At 34.5% G+C, this 25,845-nt stretch overlaps 3 protein-coding genes across 4 annotated transcripts; 1 reads left to right on the top strand and 2 right to left on the bottom strand.

The window, feature by feature from the left end:
* Positions 1–169: 169 nt before the first annotated feature.
* LOC108198825 (PHD finger protein MALE STERILITY 1) lies at positions 170–3,520 on the bottom strand. Of its 2 annotated transcripts, XM_017366603.1 has the most exons (4): positions 3,422–3,520; positions 2,932–3,273; positions 2,193–2,493; positions 170–1,732 (listed from the first exon to the last, which is right to left on the bottom strand). In XM_017366603.1, the coding sequence occupies exons 2-4, from the start codon at positions 3,233–3,235 to the stop codon at positions 319–321; spliced, it is 2,019 nt and encodes a 672-aa protein (XP_017222092.1). In that variant the 5' UTR covers positions 3,236–3,273; positions 3,422–3,520; the 3' UTR covers positions 170–318. The 2 variants fall into 2 exon arrangements, with proteins under 2 accessions (XP_017222092.1, XP_017222091.1); XM_017366602.1 differs by lacking the exon at positions 3,422–3,520 and having other exon boundaries at positions 2,932–3,414.
* Positions 3,521–5,072: 1,552 nt separating this feature from the next.
* LOC108199507 (importin beta-like SAD2) lies at positions 5,073–16,575 on the bottom strand. The gene is made up of 22 exons (XM_017367340.2): positions 16,301–16,575; positions 15,621–15,756; positions 15,442–15,529; positions 15,220–15,369; positions 14,730–14,892; positions 14,159–14,343; positions 13,904–14,077; positions 13,471–13,616; positions 11,750–11,873; positions 11,501–11,681; positions 11,106–11,265; positions 10,952–10,993; positions 10,754–10,872; positions 10,468–10,666; positions 9,767–9,898; positions 8,835–8,938; positions 8,553–8,732; positions 7,972–8,111; positions 7,746–7,885; positions 7,445–7,605; positions 5,836–5,965; positions 5,073–5,721 (listed from the first exon to the last, which is right to left on the bottom strand). The coding sequence occupies exons 1-22, from the start codon at positions 16,388–16,390 to the stop codon at positions 5,558–5,560; spliced, it is 3,108 nt and encodes a 1,035-aa protein (XP_017222829.1). The 5' UTR covers positions 16,391–16,575; the 3' UTR covers positions 5,073–5,557.
* Positions 16,576–19,929: 3,354 nt separating this feature from the next.
* On the top strand, positions 19,930–20,997 carry LOC108198974 (uncharacterized). Its single transcript, XM_064082600.1, has 4 exons — positions 19,930–20,013; positions 20,084–20,146; positions 20,218–20,382; positions 20,580–20,997. Exons 2-4 carry the CDS (start codon positions 20,105–20,107, stop codon positions 20,814–20,816), a joined length of 444 nt encoding a protein of 147 aa, XP_063938670.1. The 5' UTR covers positions 19,930–20,013; positions 20,084–20,104; the 3' UTR covers positions 20,817–20,997.
* The last annotated feature ends 4,848 nt before the right edge of the window (positions 20,998–25,845 follow it).

Raw genomic sequence — 25,845 nt, forward strand, 5'->3', positions numbered from 1 at the left:
TTATAACCAGAACTCAAAAATTAATTCCATTCTATCTATTTTTGTAATTTTAATTTCCGTTCGATTCTATACTATAATTTCTTACCTGCTTTGATTTCGGTCAGTGATTTTATATCCTTCATCATTTTAGTACAGGTGTAAGTGTCAGAAACGGTGTCATTGACTGTACTCGCACTGAATAAAAACTTCATTAATTCGTTCCGGTTTCATTACATTCAAGTGAACACAACGTTTGAACAATAAAGTATTCAATCACCAGCTACATTATAGTAACATCAACTATATGTGATAAACTAGATAGATTTTATATGAACAGAACTAAGATATGGAAGGTAAAGCTAATATATCTTGTTCACATCTGCTGCACAGAAATATACTTGGAATTGCTTCATTGTTGGGGATCTGAACACATCTTGTGTGCTGCCAAACCTCGCAAATGTCACACGATACCATTCGCTCTCCATCATCATCTTTAGCTCCACAAGCACAATCTACACAGTTTTTGTTCTGGTAACTCCCTTCAAATATGTTATCTTGGATCATATTTCGCCCTCTATGGCTAAGAATGCTGCCTTCGAACACGAGCTCACTGCCAGCTTTCACAGTCCTGAAGACCAGATCATCGGAGCGTTTTAGAACATTCAAGGCATTCATGTTGGTAATTGTTTGGACCGCGAAGTCTCTGAGTCCCCAGTAGATGTCTTTGAAGCATTTTTCGACTTCTAGAGTGAGGTCTTGGAATGTGGCATTGTTTCCTAGTGTAATGCATTCGTATGGTGCAGCCACCTTTTTTGGCTCAACTCCGGAAAGGCTTGTTAAGGCTATTGTGCAGTAGAGTTTGGATCGGTCTCCTAGCCCTGTGTCGAACTTGTAGGGGAGTTTCTTGAAGTATTCTTTGATGAGGTACTTGGAGTCGAGGATTATTCTTGAGGCTAGTGAAATTGTTGCAGTGATCCCGGAATTAGTACTTGAGTTTTGCTCTTTGAAGATGTGCTTGTATAAGTAAAACAAGTCCTTTGAGAGTTGAATCCTGGAAATCTTGTATCGAGCCTTAACTGATATTGAATCATCTGATGAGAATTCTTGATCTTGATGTGAGAAATTGACATTAGAAATGTCCTCCAAGCAATATTCCAGTACTTTTGTCACGGGATTCAGACATCTTCTGACCAGATAATTCCCTACTATATGGTTTCCCAGTGACTTCAACACGAAATCAAGTAGACCAGTGTCACCAATATAGGCTCGGGCAGAGTCCCGGACTTCTTGCCTGGATATCCATCGAAATTCAGCTCTTTTTAGGGAATCAATGATGACCCTGATAGCCATTTCTACGCGTTTGATTGACCATCTGCAATTCGTGTCCACTAAGATCCCCGGATTACAAGTATCAATGCTGCTTTCTTTAGAAAGCCGAGATTTGAGCTCTAGAATGAACCTAAATAGATCGCTTAGCGACTTCATGGAATGACCTGCAACTGTCTGATATTTTGAAACCATGATTGAGATCTCATGATTAGAATTATTGCTTGTAGCATGATGAGCAAGCACACATAGTGGTATGGTTTGAATGGCTTCAATAGCTTTTTGGTGCATTTGTTTTGTAACACCAAAGCTTCCTCGTCCAAATTCGTATCCCCATCGAGCAAACCATGGCTCACTGTAAGCTATTCCATAGAGCAATCTCAGATCCATTGTTGTCTTCTGTGAAGTGTCTTTTATACTCACTTTCCTACAAATTGTGATCACAACAAACTTGAAGCTTTCATACATTGCCTTGTTTCTTTGTTAATAATATTGCATTTCAAGTCCCGGAGAGTAGGCCTGTAATTCGAGCTGGCTCGAACTCGTTTAATAAGACCTGACCCTCCTCGAGGTCGTAAACGAGCCAACCTCGAACAAGATTTCATATTCGTTTAATTAAACTAGCCGGCTTGACTCGACTTCTGGAATTAAACGAGCCGAGTTCGGGTTTAGACTCGATTAAGAGTAAAATTTTACGAGTCGGTCGAACCGGCCCGACTCGACTCGTAAAATTAAACAAGTCGAGTTCGGGCAGATATTTTGGCTCAATTAAGTTAAACGAGCCGGCTCGCCCGACTCGATTAACCTCGCCCGGTTCGAACTCGACTCGCTCGGCCCGAATACAGCCAGAAACTCATGAGAGATATATAAGGCCAATAAATCATTACCTTGCTTGAAGAGCCGTGCATAAGCGATCCCAGAAGTCCATAACTTGGTAGCCAGGCAAATCAGAGCCCATCTCCAACCCATTGATACACAACAAATGCCCGAAGCCATTAGAATGGAAAACACCATGTAATATATGTCCTTGTAATTCCATTATTAAGCTCAACTTACCCTTCACTCTATCAGTTCCTGCACCAAAACTATTCATGTTGTTCCCTTCGTAACTCAAACATGCAGCCAATGTGTCCTTTGATGGCACCAAGAAGTGATACTTCTTGTTGCATATTATGTGCTCGCCCCACCCTACATACATGTAATACATTAGCGTATCTAGTATACAGTTGAAAGAGTCTTTCTAGCGTGTGCCCATTAACACACAATAACAACTATTTTTTGTTTAGGCGTCAGATTTTGATCAGTGGAGATTTTTGTCCATACAGAACGGAGATTTGAGCCAATAAAAAACCGTCACCTAATTAAAAAGTAGTTGTTATTATGTATCCATGAGCACACACTGAAAAACTGTACTTGAAACTACTTCTTGTTTAGGTAGCAGATTTTAATTGATGTAAATTTTTGTGCACAGAGAAAGGCTATCATTATTGATGAAATTGGAGTCAATAAAAATCTGTCACCTAATTGAAAAGCGGTTGTTAACAAATGTCCATGGACGCGCACCAGAAAAACTGTAGTTGAAATCATGCATGTGTTTATAGTGAGTGACTAAATTGAAGTATATACCAACATAAAGGCAGTGCTTGCAGTGTGTATTGAGTGAGAGTTCAACAGGTTCTTCAATAACAAAAAGCAAGATATGCGAAGGAGGATTCCTCTGCACTTGAAGCTGAAACGACCAACTAGCCATGCCACCCCATGAAACAGTCTCACTGTTTCCAAATTCCAACAAAGCTCTCACATTTTCTCGAAAACATCCATGGTTAAACTCCGCAGGACACCCTTGCTCCCCGAACGTCTTAAACTTGTACACTCTCTCCCCCGACCTCTTCCTCTTCTTGCACCCAATCGTCGCCTCCAAACCCGACATCACTCTCCCCAAAAGACCTTGTTTGTTTCTACTCAAGCCTGCATGCATTCAAGACACAAGAGATCACACATATTTATGTATGCTAACTCAAGACCATGATAGATTTGTCACACAGAAAGTACTTAGAGAGGCAAGTAAAAATGAAAATTTAGAGAAAAGTACTAAAGTGTAAGATATGTTTCATACTTGGTTGCTCTTGCTCACAATGTGCATGAGATGATATATGATAATGAAAAGGGTGCAAAATAGTGCAAATGAATCGGAGAGTTAATTAGGTGCATGCAATTGAGAAATGGGAAAGTAATAAAGTAATAGAAGCATGCTTCTCATCATGCTACAATTCACCATTTCATTTCCTGTGTATTCCGCCAAATTCTGTGGTCAGCCGGCTCACGTTGGGCTACCCCTGAAATTTAGTACTCTAGACATACATGATTTCTTGCCTAACTACTCTAGCTCAATAATCCCAACTCATTATCTGGTCATTAATTAGTTGGCTTGTTACTTAAGATAATTGTGTGACGTGTAAATGTGTGAGATATCTAGAAGTTCCAAAATGTAACGAAAGGGTTGGTTCAGCCGGTTAAAAAGAGGACTTGTATCGTCTTGGTCACAGGTTCGACTTCCAAAAAGAGCAGAATTTGTGATTATGCCTCCTGGACGAGAGGTAAAAAAAAATTTCCAAAACGAGAGGTAAAAAAAAAAATCCAAAATGGGCTAAGTTCTGAATCTGTCACTCGATAAATCCACTGAAATGAAAAGTTAACTGTTTTTCATCAGTACTGCAACCACATTTCTGATTTCGACCGTATTTTTTAAAATAAATTTATAAATATGAATATTTTTATAAATTTCTCCAAAATTTAAGTGGTCCATGTCAAAGTTACATATAATCAAATTTAACCACTTTTGTGGTGACCGGTGAGTAGTATCCGTTGGAGAATAAATTCATGATTTTTATAATTAATCATATGTACAAATATACACGAGGTTGTCTAGAGTGTACGAACCTATAACAGAGGAGTTACAATATTTGGGGTTTATAATTTGATCTTGATCAAGGTTGCATGTACATGATGTATCAGATTTTATTAAACAATATTAATGGTTTGTGCCCGTTGGATCATGCAACTTTGCTCCACTTTTTTGCATGTTTGAAATGGCAGCAGCGTAAAAATCTTAAAATTATAACGGATCATTTTAAGTGGGATTACTCATTTGTTCTCAATCATTTATTCTATTCACGATTATATATTAAATATTATACAAAAATAAATTTGGTAAAGAAAATTAAAAAATATATCAAGATTGTTCATGAATTGTATTTGTTCACGGAGGATAGTTGAGCCGAAGTTTGTTTTAGTCGTTTTGTAAACAAATCCAGGGATCAAGTTCAAGTTCGACTCAGGATTTTTGTCATCATATCTAAGAGATTGCCAACTTTAGATATATTTACTTTCATATTGGATTTAGATAACATATTGGCCAACTAATATATATATCTCCAACATTTTTAGTAAAAAATTTGTTTTGCCCCATTGTTGTAGAGCTGCACTTTTCTAATGAAGGCACAAGTTTGAATCCGAACTTGTGGTAATAAAGTTATTTTTGCAACAGAATATATTTTTTGCCCCCGCTAGGCTAAAATCATAGCAAAATCCTAGCTCTATCCCTGTATATAGCAACTTCATGCATATGGATATACATACATCATACATTGTTGCTTTTTATTTAACTGTATTTGTAGAAAAAATACACTTAACTTTACTCTCTGCAATGGGATGTGTCCACATCCAAATCATTGTTTGAAATACATCCCCAAATTTATGACGCGGGAGAACCAAAAAATATATTTATAAGTAACCGCGGCAACTTCCAAAAATCAAATATACCACCCTCCAAGATAAAAAGGCTAGTGGCCATGCACCTGAGGGTTACAATCAATAAATATTCCCTCCTAAGTGGGACTAGACCTGTATTAACTTATAATCTAAAATTACACAAAATTCCAACAAGGACGCTACATTGAACAATCAGACCACTCACCCCGACTCACCCGACACTGGGAATAGCATCTCCCAGCCTACGCAATCAAAAATAAGGAATTTCTGAATTCCCTGTTTCTTTTTTCATATTTCGATCAAGACATACAACAATAGATGACCCTCCGTGACTCATCTCTTGCCATGACTGGTAAATGATTGCAAAACTTCACACTTGACTGCAATACTCCTGGTTTGACTACCAGCATAACTTAATGAATTGAGTAACCAAATTGTATTGATGCAACACTTGTGCAATAACTGCGGGCCTGCCTCCAAATTAAGAAGCAACTCTGACAGCTGATGCCTTTTCCAACTTTTCTTTCTCTATCTCAACTCGTCTCTGCTCCGCGTGCTGAGCAACACCATTGGCTAGTGCTTGAAAATGGAAGTCTAGCGTTTGTGTAAGGTTCTGGAACCTCAATGGATCGGATGCTTGCAAAGCTAGATACAAAAGGTTGACACAGTAAATGAGTGCCACATATTAGCCTACCAAACTTTATGTATTCTAAACTCAAACTATGTAAAGATGGGAAGAAACAGTCACAGAGGTTATACCTTTGATTGTATCCACAAAGAAAACAAAGGGGTCAACCTCATCAATGGGCGACTGAAGTATTTCATCATCACTGAAGTCATCATCCGAGTCATAGTCATCGTCTTCATCATCTGAATGGAAACCGCTTGCCTACAATGCCATATTTTCATCTATAGTAAGATATATCTACAAAAATTAAATGCCAATAACTAGGAGCATAAAAAATACATGATACAGTATACAATGATATTATAACTACAAACAAATTGAAGACGCGCGGTCGCGCGCACGCACACACACACATATATATAATTCAGCATATACTCGTACCAAATGAGCTTTTAAATTATTTAATTTTTCCTTTTACTGGGCCGAAAATAGGTTATAATATTTTGATATTAACACCTGTATCTTGAATTCAGGAAATCAATCTTAAAATCTAAGGTCATAAAAATTGGGACTTAAATGTAATTACAAATATCAGTTGTGATACATATCACACTCTTTTCCATAAAAAAGGCTAAGATACCGATACATATCAAACTCTTTTCCATAAAAAAGGCTAAGATACCTGTAGCCCCTGTAATGTTTGATTAATTGCATAGTTAACACCTTAGTATTTACTTTTGTATTCTTAGCAATCTAATGTTTATTCATTTGTATCTCTATGAGCATTGCATTGCAACTGCAGGTGTACTGTTACAACTTTTCTTAAATATGTAAAATTACTCTGACTAAACATATACAACACACGCTTGATCAGATGAGTTAGATAGGAAAGGTGTTGTGTACAAATGAGCAAGCATTTGGTAGAGATATTAAAGTACACATCAGGGTGACAGACACACGATTGGTCAAACTTTTAAGTGTTACATGTATTTTAGACCCTTGTAGAAGATATTACTTACCATCTAGCTTTGTCTCCTTAACAAAAATGAAATGGTTTACAAAGAAAGATATTGGAAAGATGTGGAATACTGGAATACTCGTGAAATCTTACACAATTTAGAACAGTATGAAATCAATTTAAAGAGCAGTTTCACTTGGTACCTATGACTAAAAGTGGGTAATTTTTAATAGCATAGTGGAGAGAACCTAGAGATACATTCAAGATGGCTGTCATAAAAAACTTCATTTGCTTGCAGTAAAGTTTGACAAATTTGTTTGTCTTGATTGATAACTGGGAATCCTTTGAACCACAGACTTAAACTACTAATCCCCAATACTTTAAACTTCACGTGTAACCCTATTTTGAAAATTTTAAATCACCACATCATAGGCATTATATACTACATCAGACACATTATATTGCTGATTAATAACTTTTTTGGATGCTAACGGAATTATTACACCCTCATTCTACATACAGTGCTGTAACCAAAACTGGTGCATGTGATGGACACATTTTTGTCCCACAACACATATACTTGGCGCTTAGCAGAAAATGATGGTATTACGATAAAATAATGATATACTAGTACAACTTAAATACATTCGGTATGACCATAAGTATAGTTTCTTGCATTTTAGAAAACTAATTAGCAGTTGCAAAAGGGCTTTCTTCTTCAAATAGGGGGTCACCATTTTTCTGATTGTACCTTTAAAAAGTATATAAAAAGTGTGACAAACCTGTGCCGCAAATTTTTTATGTCTTGCACTACTAGCTTCATCTCCGTCCTCAGCATCAACCCCCATTTCCTTGTCAGACGCATCAGCATCGTCATCCTCATCATCCGACTGGAAACTGCCCATATCATCAATGTCCTCGACCTCCTCTTCTTTTGACGCTTCTACAGAGGTAAAGTATGAAACATGATTTAATAGAAGGAAGACATACCAAGCTATCTACAAATTCATTGGCGACCTGAAATAATCTTTCACAAGCGAGAAGACATCAAACCAAAGGAGAAAGGAAGGAGAGACTACTGACCTGCTACTTGATCTTTGTACGCAACAAGCAGATCAAGAGTGGCCTTGAAAACACGTTCCAATGCTTCTCCTGGCAACTGGTCCACAGGAAGTGGAAGCAGTGACGTTAAACCCAAGCAGCAAATCTTTTTATCATGTTCCCTGAGACACCCACATGATACACTTTTAAGCAATTAACAATTCTGCTGCACACAGAGAACAAGTGCCTTAAGCCAAAGACAGTTCACCTCTTAAAATTGGCCTTGGTACCACTTTTTTTTGTTTGCTGCAGCATTTGGAACCAATGATTAAATACCTCCGTAGCGATACCAAGTTTATGCAATATATTGAGAGTCAAAGCTGAATTGTAGTAAAGGGCATCAGCAATCTGCAGAAAATTAAAAGACGTTTTACTTTTAGCATACATAAAAATGCTACAACAAGATATAAAATATCACTGTCTAAGAACTTGAGTTAGTTTTTGGCTTTTTGCAAATTAGTGTACCATTAGCCAGTATGTTCTCTGAAACATGTCGTTTGCAAATTAAACCATTAGCCAGAGTGTTTACTGAATAGTGTCTTCATGTCATACATAATACAAATTTAGCTACCACAGGTACTATGCACTTTCGAAATCACATGAACCCAAACAAAATGACATTACTCTAGATGCAAACTATCAAAGACTAAAAGTACGCGAGAATACCTAGTAAGAGAGTTAAAACAATTCACAATCAAGAAAAATAAGAAAAATTAATATTTCAGCTTTCAAGTGCAGTCCATTTTCCCAGGTCAACAAGGTGTTCTTAGGAGACTCCGAGATTCTTACCACTTGGATCAAAAGGCATTTCAAATAAGGTCTCTCAGTTACACGCAAACGTTCAACTGTGATTCTAATATATGGTTCAACCCAATGATCCACCTGTCCCCGGCAGTTCAGGAGCATCACTTCAATAAGCTTAGGTGCAGGCTCGATATCATTGTCCTCCAAATTTTTATCTCCCATAATCTATGATGAAGACAAAAAACACAAATAAGAAAACTATAAGTAAATAATACTTGATATGAAATGGACTGTATAATAGATGAATTTGGAGACAAGTCAGCTTACAGATGAAATCACATTCCAAAGACTTTGCTGGTAGTCTGGTTCCTTGCAGGAGAGGAAATGAGTTGTACTTCTAGATATAAAGTTATCCAATGGAACCAAAATATCTGGACATACAAAGATAAACTTCGTAAGAACGTACCATAAAAAAATGCATTAAAGACAACCTCAAATGTCTGACATATAATAAGTTACTATATTTTGCACTTCCTATATCAAATAGATGTCCTTGTACAGTAAACATAAATATTTAACAGACAACAGATTCCAGTTACCATTCCTCGTCAGCTATTAAGATCAATTAAACAAGTCATGTTTTAGCATAAAAATGCAAAGCTTTCTGGATTTGGACAACAAGAGAAGCCCCAACAAAATTGCTTAGATCTATTTGTCATGTGAACTATGATTTCGATGCAGAATTAGATGGCTATCCATTCTCAGAACCCCCTAATGTCCAGATGATTTTGTAGTAACACCATTGTGGTATTTATAAATATCCATTTAACTATATAAAATCTTTCTGTGGATCCTAAACTATAAAGTATCACTTACTCTGAAATCTATACAATTAGTACATGCATGTCCTATGTTATAACATCCAAAAGAAACCAACAGTGTATTTCAGAGACATTGTTTTGGAGGGGAAAAAAAAAGAAGTGAAAGGATTTATATGTAAAACTTGTTCCTGAAAGATTTTTTTAGGAGTGACGGGAAAAGAAACTAGAGGTTTGGATAGAAATACTTCATATAATTGTCTCTAAAATTTTCTTCGCATTTTTGGAAAGATCAGGAGAGAAGAAAATAATTTATTTCTATTCTTTCCTATCCTGAATTGAGAACATAGTGTGAAGAAAAACATGGGGGAAGGGAAGGGGGTGTTGTAATGGGGGCTTGTCGACAAATTATTTGCTGTTTACATTTGAATAAAAACATACTTGAAAAAAAATCAATAGCCCATTCACCCAGGGCTTCCGTCATTAATGGCCAAAGAGTCCACATATCCAAGGATATCGATGGTGAGAAAAAGGTCATATATGAGACTATCTCCAAAACTTCTTCAAGGACCTCTGCAGACAAAAAAAATAGATTAGATAAGTACATGTAAACTTCCATTGGAAAGATAAAATGGAACTCAACGATTAGAATATTAAACTTTCATCGGAAAGACAGTATAGCTAGGTGTAGTAAGATAATCTTTTTGTATTCAGAGTAAGCAATTCTAGTTATCCTGATCCAGTAGAATGAGAAAAATCCACTAGTAAAAAGATGACATGCGCAAGTTGAAAATAAGGAGGATTGTGTTTCTTGAACAACATATCTTATGTTTCACCATGCTTTGATCTCTTCTTCTAATTCATTTACGTGGTGGTTGGGAGTTGGGACAGGAATGGTTAGGACTGAGGACTGAACACAATGTTAAGCTAACAGTATATTATTATAAACTTATTACACAGCTCATCCACCTTGTATCATAAATCCTGCTACCATAAAGCACACTTCCCCAAAACTCTGTATCATAAATGTATTTGAATAAAGCAATAATTTTAATGCAGATAAACGCAAACATGCAGAAGTTTAAAAAATTACTCGTAAGCAAGAAGGTATATCCAAATCTCATAGCACTGGGAATATGTACCTTGTCCGTCAGTTGTCAGCATTCTACGCATTATCGGAAGCAGAGTTGGCTCAATATGGACAAAAAGATGAGGAAGACTGCTTACTGACTCGAGTATTGTACTTATGGCACGCAAGCAACCAACTGCTGCCAAGGCACCTGGATCATCAGCTTCATCATCAGCCTCAGCAGTGTTCATACACTTCCAAAATGCAGCAGCCTAGATAATAATTGAATTTTAAAAAACACATTAAGAAGTAGCTAAAATAGTATGTTTTGACAAATAGCATTTTGATTGATAGATCACCAGATTCTGACACAATCCAAGAGCATAGGGTGCCATCTCCTCTCCAAACTTGTCCACGATAGTTTCAAGAGTAAATACAAGATCTTCATTTTCAATTTCATTCATAAGCTTGAAAAATTCTGGAAAAAAAAACAAAATATTACACAAGGGTGTAAAGAGTAAAGACACTATGAGTGAACAATTGTGTAAATGATATACCATCAAGTAGTTGTGGAAGCATTGGTCGAATTTCATCTAAATCTGCAATTTAACGTACAACTAAAACATAAGTCAATCTTTGTCAAAAAAACATAAGTCAATCAATTTAAGGAGAAAAAAACAAAAGGTATTCTGAAACCAAGCAAAAGTCTACCCTTGCAGGCTTCAACAAATGAGCGTAATGCAAAAACAGAATCAACACGAACTGGTAGCTCTGGGTCTCGCATCCCCGCCACAACAATTTGTAATGCTTTACGAAAATTGTTCATATCCGAGAAGCTAATATGAGCATATTGTCCAGCAACCCATGCAGCCTGACATTACAACCACAGGAGATCTGGGATGAGAGAGAGAACTACAAATACTGTAACAAGATTATGCAATCCATGTTCATTATGGAACAATGCAGAGATGGAACTCGACCAGGATCATAAATATAAAATTTCAGATTATTGGTGTTCTGCTTTCAGAACCATCTACATTGGATTATAGGAATCTGTTGTTATTCATACGGAACCGAATAAGACATTGAGATATAGAGAAAAGTACCTTAGCTCTAAGATGACCAAAAGGGCTGCTAAATTCAGGAAACACATGTTGTACTAACATCCTCTCAAGCTCAGACTTGTATGGTTCAGTTTGTTTCAGTTTATCACACAGTACTCCTATTGCAAGTAGGGCGCCATCTTTCTGTCGATAAGGTTTATATTCCGCCGGTGTCTCATCGTATCTGGTTATAAACATGTATCAGACAGAATACATCGTCCTAATATATAATTATTACACTACTATGTCTACCTCTTAAAAATCTCCACAATGTATAGTACAAATTTCTGAAGGTTCTCTTTTCCACGCTTTCTAATTAACTCACTAACAAAATCCATGGCAGCAGTTCTAGGACTATATAAATCTTCAATAATATCTGCAAGCAAGGAGAAAACAAGTCAAGTTACAATACATTCTAGGTATGTAAATATAGCAGCTTAGCAGAATAAACAAAATGCTAATGACTGACACCTAAATCACTTCCATGAAGAATTATTTTACGAAAAGAACGACGAATGTGAGTCCTCATATTCCCGAAAGTGGCTGGAACACCAGATCAGGAAAAAAAAAACCAAGCCACATGTAAATCCTTATTAAACTGCTAAAAGCCTCTAATCAATAACCTTAATCCCCTCCCCATCAAAAGTTGAACAAAAAATACAGAATAAAATGGACCTAATGCTGTTAATCTTTACTGGATTAGCCATTTTCTTGTCGATAAAACAACTTCTATAGCTCTCCTGCCAAACCAAACACCAAAGTATGATAAAATCTTACCAGTATGCTCCTAAATCTCATTAATATCTAAACCCTTTGAAAATCAAGAAATATCACCACTACCTGGCAACAATATAGAACCCAAAACAGCTAATAAAATACTCAATACTACAGAACAGAGCATGAGAAGTACTTTTGCTGGCCAAGAACAATAAATGAAGCAATAAACACTAGCAACAAGTGTCCCAAACAAAGCAGCTACAAACTGTCCAGGAAAAAATTAACCTTCTTCAACATTCCCACCTTCAATGGTACACGTAACTTATATAAAGTGTTATATTGAGAACTAAAATAATGTTGCAAGAACATAGTTACAGAAAATCTCTTTGTAGACAATCGACGACTGCTCAAACTTCAATCTTCTAACATTGGCAAAAACCCGTGGGTAGGGCTGTAAATGAGCTGATAAACTCATGATTAGCTTTGTTCGAGTTCAGTTCAGTTCTTAAACGAGTCAATTTTAAAGACGAATTTAAGAATAGATTGATATACAAGCTGAACTTGATCACAATATAGTTCTAAAACATAGCTTTTATTACTAAATAATAATAAAATTTATGTCATAATAACAGACTTGGTAATATAATTATATTAACTAGTATATTTTTTATTAACTTGTGAGCACAAATTCCTGAACAAGCTTGGGAGAAATCTTCATTCGTTGCTCGTGAGCAATCTTCATTCATTGCTCGTGAGCACAAACTCATGAGAAAACTCGTGACCTGTGTTCACGAGCTGTTCTCGTGAATGATACATATCCTTTAGGAATCAGCAAGCTCGAAAATATTTTTTGGCTCGTTCTGAGCTCGAGTTCGAGTTCGATACTTTTTAATGAACGATACATGATCAATATAGAGCTCAGCCCCTCTCATTTACAACACGGGCCAACCCATTCTAAGATAGCCCATAAAACAAGTACCCCTCCAACTGCACAGCTTCGGCCTTTTCCAATATGAAAAATGCAGCTGCCCCTCATGCCCATAAAGAAAATATCTAACATCACCCATCTCCATCTATGCAACAGTCTAAAGCCATATCATTCACATTTCCTTTGGAACGTCAAATACTCAATAAGTTCTTACCACTGGCTATAAACTAGCTTCACTCAAATATGGTCACTGTTTTTCACTTAAGTGACTAGAACAGATTTTCTTCATACTACATAAGCATATAAATGGTCAATTTGGATGCCTTACCATAACCCTTCCTCACATATTCATGTGGGTCTTCTTCCCAAAGCTTTTGATCATTGTCATTAAAGCACATGAGAGGAAAAATGATTTCAAACAGTACAACATCAAGTCTTGGTTGAAGCAGAGCATATGTGTTATTCTTCGATACACTGTACAGGAGTCAAAAAAACACATAATAAGTACAATGTACAAAATCATAACAGCGATGCAGTGCCAACATCTAATCAGTGTGTGGAATGACAGTGAGCACAATATCAAGTTTAACTCGATGTTTATTTTCCATATTCATAGGCTTGAAGTCCCTTTGACAGGTTAACATGATTTGGCAAAAGCCAACACATTTTTAGATAATTACACAAGAAAGTAGAGGCATGACGACAATAATTGCACAAAGAAAGTTGACACTGAATCAGTTTATTTTAAATAAAACAAATACCTGTTGCTTAAATATTGCAAAGTAAGATTGGTAACTCTATCAGGCAGATAGCCTCCAAGTCGAATCACGTTTAACAAATTTAAATGGCATTCCATAATTTTCGCTGCAAAATTTTTCTGGAACATTTGAGCAAAAGCTTTATTTTCTGGGTTTCGAAGTTTCAAATCTCCAAAACTGTAGAGGAAAATGCACCGAAAATCAGATAATAAACTTAAAAGATATTAATAACCAAATAATTCATATCAATAAACTCACCGTGTATAAAGCCGGTTCAAAATGTGAACTGTCCACTTCTTGACCTTCCACCAACCCCAAGATTTCCTGAGATCCGGATCAGAAGGTTCTCCTTCTGAAGGAACAGGTCTCTCTAAGATATTCAAGAGTAGAACCATCCAAGCATTGAACACACTTGGATCAAACAATTGCTTCGGAATCTCCAACTGAAATTTTTTGGAAAGAGTTAAGACTGGATATTCTATAATGCATTATTTACTCTCAATCAACAGAGCAGAGACAATCATCTAAAAAATTTGCTATAGCAGCTTAGTCTCTTAAAGTAGGAGGATCTCAAGGATTTTTAATTTTTTTATACATATAGATAAGCCACACACTCACACTATTGATCAATGAACGGAACAAGATATTCAAAGTTTATTTTTTGAGAGGAATTGTTTCCAGAAAACATAAAATATGCTTGGCATCATTAGAAATTCCTCCTATATTCCTCCTATATTCTTATAAATATCATTTAAGCAGTGAGAAATGTAAGCTAGATACAAAATTTAATTTTAATGAGCACATAAAAAAACTAACTGCAAGAACATACATATATGGAAGACCAAAATATTTTGCAGATGAGCTTAATCAAGTCTGCTACTTCAATTGAAGGATTATCAACTTGCACAAGCCTGTTGAATATGCTTAGCAGATGAGGAAATGTTTCTTCAACAATGTGATACACCGGTGTCCTCTCTTCGTCTGATTTAAACCTATACGATTGTGAAAAATGAGAATGCTTCTAACTAATAAATATATACATATAATGGAGAAGATTTTCCAAGGGAATTTTATTTTCTTTTGTGGCTAAAGTGACCTACATATTAGTGCCAATAGTCCACTGCATATATATCTTTTAAAAAAATTACAAAATAGTAAGCAAAAAAATATATTATTAATTAAAATGAGGAAATAAGTTGCTGTGACAATTTATCTTTAAGAGATCTAGAAGAACCACATGGCTAATTTCGGCTACTTCTGCAACAGATTCTAAGTTATTTTTTCCTTTCTATAAACACTCGAGCATCAAAGTCACTTACTCATATTTTCTTGAAAGTAGCCTCAACACAAATAAAGCTCCATAAACTTGTTGATCTTGTAGATTATGCTTTACCCAGTGTAAAAGACTGGGCCACTGCTCAGGGTAGTCTGAATATATGATAGTCTTGAGGCACTCGCCAAGTTGTACCCTGTCAAAATGTACAGAAACGTACTAAGAGACTTGCTCAGCACAGAAATTCTGTAAGACATATAAAACTTACCTCAACAATGGAGGAACCTGGACCACAAACACGAGAATATTCTGCCTGATTAAATCTTTATCACCTGGCAGGATCTTTGATTGTTCATCTACACCACACAAGATGCAGAAATAAGAACCAAGATCAAGCAACGAGTTCAGGCTCACCCCAACAATGTATTAGAGTAAACCAGACCATACCTGGATCATGAGGTGACCAGTTTTTAGAAACGAAATTCTTGAAATGAATACTCGCAACTTGTCGTACCGCCAAGTCACAGTTTCCATCTACAATGATCTGCAACATCCGCACCAAATGCTGAGGCGTATACTGGAACTGCACAATAACAAAAACTAAGTAAGTACCACAATCAATAGTATGCAATCAAGTGATATACACATCATTAATAAAAATGTCCAGTCAATTTCAGGAATTGTATCCAAAACAATATACAATATGGTTTTCATAGCTACAAAACGAGTGAAAAATCATTGGAAAAAAGCCCGGACGCCACCTAAATTCTTGATCACAATATAAAATTCTCAATCAATACTCAACCAACAGTTCAGCAAAAATTACTTTAACCTTTGCTCTCCGAAAAACACACACTTTGTCTTTGTGTATGAATGTACCAATACATGGCTAATTACTCGCAAAACATGATTGAGAACACCTCTTATCACGCTAAAACATGTTCTCCGCGACACACAACACCATCCACTTCACCAATTTACCAAAATTCAACACACAAAAACACGAAATCCTAACTCCAATCACTTCACAACTAATTATCACCTAAATCAATCTCAAATCAGCCACAAACACATACACAATCATTAAATCACACAAATCAATTTTTAAAAAAAAAAAAAAAGAGGACCTGATTGAGGCTATCTTCCGCGGCTTTGCGCTCATGAGGATTGGGGCTGAGTGCAGCTTGGAGAATCACTGCCAAGCTGTGCACGTCCATCTCGTTGAGCCAGCAACCACGAAGAATTCGATTATGTATGTGTGTGTTTTAGTGTGTGTTTTCTAGGGTTTACAGGTGGGAGAGAGGAGAAGAGTGTGTGTATTTATGTGTGTAAGATGATTAGGGTTTTCGCTGGTTGGTTTGTTGACCCACTAATTAGCTGCTGCTGTCAATTGGACGAGGTTGGACCGTTATTTTGCGTCACTGCTGTTAACGGTTAATAAATCTCGGTTCTCTCAATTATGGTAATCTTTATAGATAAATAAAAAGAATTTGATTATAAAATATGTATTTATCGGAATAATAGTTAGAATGTGAATCAAATTTATCGGAATTTAACTAATACATTATTATATTTTTGTGACACCGTTTATTTTATATTATTCATGAGAATCTCCAAGCGATTAACTAAATTGAATATGTAAGATATTGTTTAAAATTTACAAAACCTAATAGAACCTATGAGAATTTTTTTGATAAAATTCAAAATATGGATTTGTTATGTTTTAAAATAGTACTCCCTCAGTTTCTTTTTACTTTGCTCGTTTGAGATGTCAGTACGGTTCAAAACACGAGACAAATTACTAATTTACGTGTAATCTATACGACTAAATATAGTCGTGAGTGATCTTGTTGGATTCGTATTCATGAGTATTTTAATACGGTGGAGATTTTATATTTAATACTAATACAAAATGAAAGATACTAACGATCAAAAATGTGTATTGACAAACGTGATAAAGGCAAACAAGAAAAGTATTAAAAGACGAAGGGAGTATATTATTATTATTATAAATTTTTATAAATAAAATACATTATTTAACATGATAGTAGATAATTTTAAATCATGTTACTATCTCTGAATGTTGGTCAAAATTTTAGAAAACAACAATATTTTAGTTGAGTGAAATTTAACATAACTTCTATAATTTTTATCTATAACATACATTAATTATTTTTAACTAAAATTTCGACCTCATTAGAGATATAGTAGACTCTAAGTCATTATATATTACTCCCCCGTCTCTTTTTAATTATGACATTCTATTTTTATTGGTCAAATTGACTATTTTTTGAACAAAGATAATAAGTCATCCTTTCATTATTTAAAAAACTGAAAATTACATTTTAAAATAGATTAAAAATTATTTCCGATGACATATTTTTTGTATTTTATTAATTGATAAAATATTAATAAATCTCAGTCAAATTTTGTTCAATTTTACCGGTACAAAACCGAACCAAAGATGACAACTAAAAAGGAACGGAGGGAGTATTATATTATCTTAACGTTAATTTTATAAAAAAGAAAAATTAAGACGTGGAATATAGATTGAGAAAAGAAATTTGTTGGTTGGAGGCATCATTTGGTTATATTTTGAGTTAGATTTGGATGGACTTTCACCAAACTTGTATAAGGATTTTCTTATATATAATTACATTTCACGCATCTATTTGATCTTTAACAAGTTTCAGACTCTTTACCATCGATAAACTACATCATCAAACTATTGACTATCGGTATGAAAGGAATTTCCTACTTTTTTTTTAATGGATATGAAAGGAATTTTTAATCTACTTGTTTCTTACTTGAATGATAGGGCCACAAGGGTACGCAAAGGAAAGATCATCTTAAATTGTAAAGTCGAGAATCGATCTTCAGTCTGCTAATAGACAGGTCATCGACTCATCTGTATCATCATAACATGTCAATTTAAAACAAGTACTTGAATGTGAGTGAATGATAGTGATAATAATTAACAAAAATAAATGTGTACCTGCTCTTTTATGCTTGGAAGATAATATTGCAGGTCTGACAGTATGTGAATTTTTACGATAATTTCGTAGGATTGTTAAAGCTAGTACTAAGATTTGATAACAATGTGAATATATAAGAATTTCAAGTCATTTTCAGGTTGTAGTTTCATGTTTCATCTCTATGGATTTTGGTGATAGTCTAATTGCATTTGAGTGGTATTTCGATCTTCTACATGTGTTCGGTGAATTCATACCGTCAGAGATTTGGCATGAATGCATAAAATTTTGTAAAAAGATAAGAACACAAACCAGTCAGGCTGAGTGTGTTTGGTTCATGGTTAATGAACCCGGTTAACCGTAATTGGAACATCAAAACCATGTATTGTGTTTGGATTAACAATTTTGTGACAAGGATGAAGAATCCCAATCCTCAATCATTCCTCTAAACTCTTTTTGGGATACCCATTTCACATCCCTCATTCCCATATCTTTTATTCATATTTCTTATTCTCATTCTCACCCACGATACAAATGTCCCATAATGTATAACTACTGTTCTCCCGCAATTCGCAAAGAGTCTAATATAAGTGACCGGAAGTCGAGCATTTGAACCTTGTCAAAGAGCGTGGAGGGCGTGTATGTTTAATTATCAGAAAAAACGAGCTATGCGAATAAAGGCAGGCATCTTCACTCTTTAAGTTTCCTTTTATTTTCTTCCTTCTTGAGCAACTCATCCAGCTGCAAATTTCTGACTATGTGCAGCCTCTTTCTCTACTGTCACCAAATATTCAATATTGTGATTTTGTTGTCTCCAAATGGTCATATTCAGTAATCATTCGTATCATTAAAACTTCCATCGTATGCTCCTGTAACGGGCCAGCCCGGAGCTGCTTATACTTTTGAATGGATGCAGCAAAAATTCTACTATGTTTTTTGGATATTTCTTTTCAGAAAAAAAAGCAAAAAAGTTCAAAAAAATATATATATAAACACTCATGTATTATTATAGTTGATTGATACTCTATTAGCTTTAGTACTGGTATAATATGAACGGCGATTACTTTTTAGTTAGATGACGGATTTTCATTGACTCCAGTTATAAACAAAAATTTCTGTCAATCAAAATCTTCCACATAAATAAAAAGCTAGAAGGATCCTAGTATGCATAGGCATTGATAATGTATGATCCTACAAGGCTACAACTACACAAATTTAAATCATTTCGGTCATCATTCTTATCATTAAAGTTCCATCTTATATTCCAGTATTACTCTACCTATTTCTTTATGATTCAAATCTACCATGCACCTTTCTGGTTGCCTCTCTATTTTTACTGCTATTCTGTTATAATTGGCATATGCAACTCCTGCTAGGCTGCTACTATATATTCATATGATTGTTTCATAGATGGTACCATCTTCAGAATTGCTATAGCATACGGAAACTTGTACCCAATGCACAAAACTCCGGCACGAGCATAGCAGAAGCTATAAGGACCAAGGTCTTGATGTATGCATGGATATTAATAATGTATGATCCAACCACTACATAAATACAAATCGCGCGGATCATTGAAGGGTAGATTAATACTGGAGAGGTTGGTATTTTTCAAAAAAATGAAAATAAACAGACGGCAGGATACTGTTCTTAAAGGTAAAACAGAAGGTAAAAAGGAGAGAGAGCAGAGTTTCAGAGTTTCTATCCCTCACACAATGCATGCAGACACAGGGACCCAAAGGAGAAAGGAAAAGGTTTAGTAAGAGGAGATTGAGAATATATTTGTGAATTGTGAGAATCTTTCTTATCTTTTTTCATTGTTAAAGATACCCCACAATGCTGCTATTGTCTCTGCAATTCTGTTTCAGGTAATTATTGTACATCTATCACTCTTTGCCCTCTAAGTTACAACTGGTTAATTTACTTTCTTTTCTCTAGTGGACCTTGTGGCAAAATCTTATGGCATTTCTCTATATGGGTTTTTCATGTCAGGATGATTTGGTAAGTTAAATATTTTTAGAGTACTTTAATTTGTAACATAAGTTGCTTGTTTATGTGCTTGCTTATTGCAGGAGAAGATTGAGGGCACAGATCCCTTTCGAAATTGTATGATTGTAAGGAGCGGAAATGAGACTGAAATTCGTGATTTTGAGTTTGGGCCGATTGAACATCCCATTGAGCCATTAGATGAGGATCACCCTGTCACATGCCCTATGCTTAACTCTTCTGTTATGAATGTAAGTGTTTGCATTTTTCACTTCTCTAAAGTTATCTGATCTTTAAAATTCTGAAAATGGCTAAAAGCGCAGTTTGTTGCTCACTTGCCTTCATTTCCATGTAATTAACCTAAACATTAGCTGCAACAACACTAAGCTGTCGCTATAAATAGTTGTTAAATCATAGAAGTCTGATTCAGCCTCTTACATATGCACAGAATGGAAGCATGCAAGATGAACAATTTTCTAATAACTTGAAGAAGATATCAGAACAGCAAATTTGGAAAGAGCAAAGGGTCACTGCCCCTACTACAGAGACTCCTACTCTAAAAACTTTGCGCAAGAGGCATCACACACAAACCAGTGTCGAAGGCCATACCTGCAGCCCTTTTCTCAGAATGCCACCACGGGATCTTACAATCTTCAACATGCTTCAGCACTTTGATAAAGTTTGAGTATTGACTAATCAACTTGAGTCCACTCCAATATCCACCAAGTTCAAAAAATCGGCTGAATTACATAGCAGCTCTGCATCAGTTTTAAACCATTACTGCAATCCAGCTTAAAGTACTACTTTGTAACTTTGTTGTTATCAGCTTCATGTTAGTTGTATATCATCAACGAACCATGTTCTAAGTTTTATGTTGCCATTTATAACTAATCATCTTTCACAGAAGCTCTGTGGCTTGAGTGCTTTACTTTCATAACACCTATCGAAGACTCGTAGGTTACCTAGTTCAAGGTAATAAACTTGCAAATATTAAAGCATAGCGATCTATCATAACGGTAATAGTCAAGTGTCTCCTTGCTATTCGTTATGTTGTAGGTCTAAAATCCAGAAACATGGCATGACTGCATACATGGGGATTTGCTTCCTAGACTGCTAAACAATTAAATTAGTGATGATTGAGGAATGCAAGCATTTTCCTTTACATATTAAAAAGCATCTCTCCGTTTAGGTGTGAATTAATATGTATTTTTAGAGTTGAGGTCTTAACGATAACATGCTCTAAATCCAAGGAGCAGGCTAAGATCCGCCTACATCACACCCTTTGCATAAGTCTGATTTGTTGAAAAATCCCGATTAATTCTTCAAAATATTTTACCGCTTTTACTTCGATTTGATTAAAATTCCGTAAAAATTTCCGAATCCACAGATCATTAATTAGTTTCGATTCCTGATTTCTACGACCATGCTCCACCCCATGCTTCTGAGTATATTTGATCAGTTTGCATACATGATACCCCGGTGATTATCATATCAAATTGCACTATTTCAGCAAGCTTTAGAGCATCCACAATCCAATAGCCCATTTCTCACATTCTTAAGCCCTACTTAAATAAGCATCAAATGGATTTGTAAAAAGCTGGAAAAGTTCGTGCAATGTAAAAACCCTTTCTTCATCTTCAGTGAATCCTATTAATATGACTGCATGCATACAAAATATCATAACATATTAGTAACATGAAATGGGCTGTGGGCCTGTGGCCACCATTCTACAGGACCACTTTTTCTAAGACCCATAAATGATTTATAATATAGATGACCAAGTCATTTTGAGAGTCCGAGGTAACTGATTGGGCTCCCACCGGAACTGTTCTTAGTTCTCACTAATGAGACCAAAATTTTCAAATTTTATTTCTCTCGGTTGCAGACTGTATTATACTAAAGTGATTTTTATTATTACTCGTAAAGTTGCATGTCACAAGTTCAATTTTTTGGATTTAACTTATAAGTTAAACATTTTTCTTACTATTAAAGATGCTAAAAATTGAGTACTATCATCTCCACTTCCTGATAGCACAAATATAAAGAAAAATGAAAAACAATTCTAATCATGATATAATTGCTGACACGAGCACTTCACTTTTTTCTGAGAATACACTTAATAAAACATACATATTACATCATAATTTTAAGCGAAAAAAATTTTTCATTTGTCTATTGGCGCGTATTTCCGGCTGCATAGATCCGCCCATGGTCGCGGTGACGAATATATCATGGATGGTACATCTTCATGGGCGATTTGATTTTCATTCTGTTTCGTGCATATCAACATGAACCAACATGCATGCACAAAATTACGGAATAACTCACGGATCAAAGATCGCAGAACAAAAATAATAGAAGAGAAAATGGACATGCATGATACAGGAACGTAATTGTTAAGAATTCTCCTTCGTTCTTCCATTTCATTCCTTCACACCGTGTATTAAAGATCACATTCTCAATTCGAGGTCGAATACTCCATTCTCTTTTATCCCGATTCTTTTCTCTAAATCTCATCAGACTAATTTTGTACTAACTTAACTTTTTTCAAGACTTCATTTTTCATTCTGTTCTCCCAAACCAAACAAAAATTAGTACTTTTATTTCCAATCAAGCAAGGAATCAATAACTTTCTGTCTTGATGGCAAACACCGCACAAAGTATTGCAATAATGGATCCCATAGGACCATTAAACTTATCTATTTCTAGCAAATAATGCACACCAACGAATAAAATATGGATTTAGCAAAAATCAATATGGCATATAAGTATCGATAAATAAACGACGAAATTTTTGCTATAAATTAATAAATGAAAGAGAAGCCAACATAGAAAGTAATGGATGACACAGCAAACAGGCTGTTTATGTTTAAAGGAGTATGGCACAATTTTGAACTGTTCTAGTTTCATCTCACATTCCCCATCTGTTTTATTTCTCCCCTGAAGATACAACGATCTCCCACTCACCCCGGATATCAAAAAAAATCACATCCACAATTTCTTAAATATGCTAATCTAAATCATATGCCTTACAAATTAGTATCTGTTGTAATATTTTTTGATCGAACTCGATATCCACAACAGAAAATAAACTCGGCTATCCAATTGTCCTCAAGTCATCACTTTTAGGTGATATAAAGTTATACTTCCAAAACTTATGTTAATCCGTATAGGCTAGTAATTTTATATTAATTTAGACATAATACAAATACTTCTTAATAGGATTACTTTCTCGGTTCTGATCAATGTTCTAAAAGTCGGCGATTAATCGGGATTAATCGCCGATAAATCGCTGTTCGGTTGGTCACCGTCTCGATTAAGCGTTAATCGGTGAAAAAATCGTTTTTTTCTGAAAATCGGTCGAAATCGGGATTAATCGGTCAAAAGTCGGGATTAATCGGAAAAAGTCGGTCAAAAATCGGTGAATTTAAAAATTTTAAAATAAAAAGAATTTTTTTTTAAATTTTAAATTTAATTTTAAATAAAACAAAAGGCACGGAAATGACAAAACACAGATTTTAAAGTTGTTTTTATTACCTTTCAATCTTTAAATATTAGCTTCTAAACTCTAATTACATAAATTTGCAATATCTTTCTTCGCAGAATTAATTAAATTCAAGTTTATATATGAGATGATTGGACTTGTATATGTATATAAAAGCATGTTTTATGTTATATAGAATCATTAATCTTTTAATTTTATATGACTATAAATTTATACTATATATAATTATATTAATATATATAATTTAAAAAATAATATTAAATTGATTACGATTAATGATCCGATTAATCACTCCGATTAATCTCCGATTATCCGATTAATCGTTGGACGGTGCCTTCACCGACTAAGTCCGATTCCCGCTTTTTACAACACTGGTTCTGATACACATTTTTATCCTTACCTAAACAGAACATGCCACCTTATTTCACATCATATATTTTAGCTTTTATGACGTCCATGATCAGAGTTTTGTTATATCAATCATAATTTTTTAATTTAATGATGTTTTTGATTATCTGAATATTATATTCATTTATTTATAAATAATTTAAATAATATTATTGATTATAATGCAATTATTTTGATTGGATCTTGATTTTTACTTTATCAAACATGTAATCATAACCCTCATAACCCACAACTCTATCCGCTCCTAGCTGTTAGGAACCCTGTTCGGTGTTTTTTAACGAATAATGCACGCCAATAATGGACACTGGTTGGCCTGCGGATCACTCCTTATCCATTGCACATGAATATGTCGAATATTTGAAAACTAAAAATATAAATACATATTAATAAAATAAAATATGTGAACATAATCACCTCCTTTGTTCTCTGTTTTTTTGTAATATTTATGTGAACTTATAAATAACTTTATAATTTTAACCAATAAAATTGTATGTTCAAATCCTCTTCCAGCTAAAATCAGCAGAGAAACAAGAGTTTCTTGTATGAAAAATATTTCTGCTTTTCTAATCAATTGAAAAGATAGTGATACTGACAAGTTTAATAGCATCCGATTATATATCGTTACTTAAATTTAAATCCACCACTTCAATAATAATGTATTAAAATATATTATTGTTATTAGTTTGCGTAATATTTGAAAAATGCTGATGAAGTTATACATTCCACTTCATAAGAAGGCGAAGGGAAAGAGCGAGAAATAGATAAAAAAGATAGTGAAATACTTTAAGGGGCCGTTGAAAATATTAATTTGATTTCAAATGATGGATTCTAAATGAGAGTATTTGAGTTGTTATTTCAAATTCTCAGATTGATACTAATGGGGTGTATTCGATTAGAATCTTAATAAATTGTTTTTAATTCAATGAAATTTAATGAATTATCCGTGATCTTGATTTTGTGCGGATTCTTGATAAATGTCGCAGAATTGATATAATTTTTTTAAGATTTAAGCAAAATGCTTCAAAATCTCATGAATTTTGGTTGGATTTCAAAAAACTTAAAATACACTTAGAAATCCCACAAAATCCATCATTTTATGAAATCCAAAAGAAAAAATCGATTTACATTTTAATACCATCAGATTTTATTGGATTTTAAACAATCTTAATTGAATCCCATCTGATTTTTAAGCATAATTTAAAATCCTGATTGAATACCACTAAATTTTATAGCATGATTTAGAATTTCAATTGAATACCTCAAGATTTTAATGATGTTAAACAATCCCAATTAAATACCCTTGAATCAAAAAAATCCTTTAAAATCCCCATCAAGTACACCATGTAATATTGAATGCGTAGATTTCAAATGAAATTCAAATTCAAATTCTCAAACAAATCTATATATATATATATCTGTGTGTGTGTATAAAGGAGGATACACGGGATGCTAGGTGGCGCCACTAGAAACCCTCTTTTCAAAATTTTCTAATTTTTTGAAAGAAAATATAAGATAAATATAATTATAAGTAGTTAAAAATATACAGAAAAATATATATAAAAAATAAATTGCATGACTATTATTTATTAAAATATTAAAATTCGTGTCCGTCATCATCCCCGATATCACTGTTGGGCGGAGGGAGGTATTTTTAAAGTAACGCTACCTATCCCAATTATGTCACAATTTTGTTTTCAAATTATGTGACAAATACTTGTATAATTTTAATGGAATGTTTTTTTTTATTACCAGATATTTTCCTTTTCTTAATTATCTAGCTCTCAGCCTCCCTTCCATTATT

This window comes from Daucus carota, chromosome 8, assembly GCF_001625215.2.
Source record: "Daucus carota subsp. sativus chromosome 8, DH1 v3.0, whole genome shotgun sequence".
Classification (NCBI taxonomy): domain Eukaryota; kingdom Viridiplantae; phylum Streptophyta; class Magnoliopsida; order Apiales; family Apiaceae; genus Daucus; species Daucus carota.

Coding starts and splice junctions, on each gene's coding strand:
- LOC108198825 (XM_017366602.1), bottom strand. CDS start 3,283: ATGCATGCAGGCTTGAGTAGAAACAAACAAGGTCTTTTGGGGAGAGTG. Junction 2,494..2,931: donor CAAGCACTGCCTTTATGTTG/GTATATACTTCA, acceptor ACATGTATGTAG/GGTGGGGCGAGCACATAATA. Junction 1,733..2,192: donor TGCACGGCTCTTCAAGCAAG/GTAATGATTTAT, acceptor CACAATTTGTAG/GAAAGTGAGTATAAAAGACA.
- LOC108199507 (XM_017367340.2), bottom strand. CDS start 16,390: ATGGACGTGCACAGCTTGGCAGTGATTCTCCAAGCTGCACTCAGCCCC. Junction 11,682..11,749: donor ATTGTGGAGATTTTTAAGAG/GTAGACATAGTA, acceptor GTTTATAACCAG/ATACGATGAGACACCGGCGG. Junction 10,667..10,753: donor TTGGATTGTGTCAGAATCTG/GTGATCTATCAA, acceptor ATTATTATCTAG/GCTGCTGCATTTTGGAAGTG.
- LOC108198974 (XM_064082600.1), top strand. CDS start 20,105: ATGGCATTTCTCTATATGGGTTTTTCATGTCAGGATGATTTG. Junction 20,147..20,217: donor TTTCATGTCAGGATGATTTG/GTAAGTTAAATA, acceptor TGCTTATTGCAG/GAGAAGATTGAGGGCACAGA. Junction 20,383..20,579: donor TTAACTCTTCTGTTATGAAT/GTAAGTGTTTGC, acceptor ACATATGCACAG/AATGGAAGCATGCAAGATGA.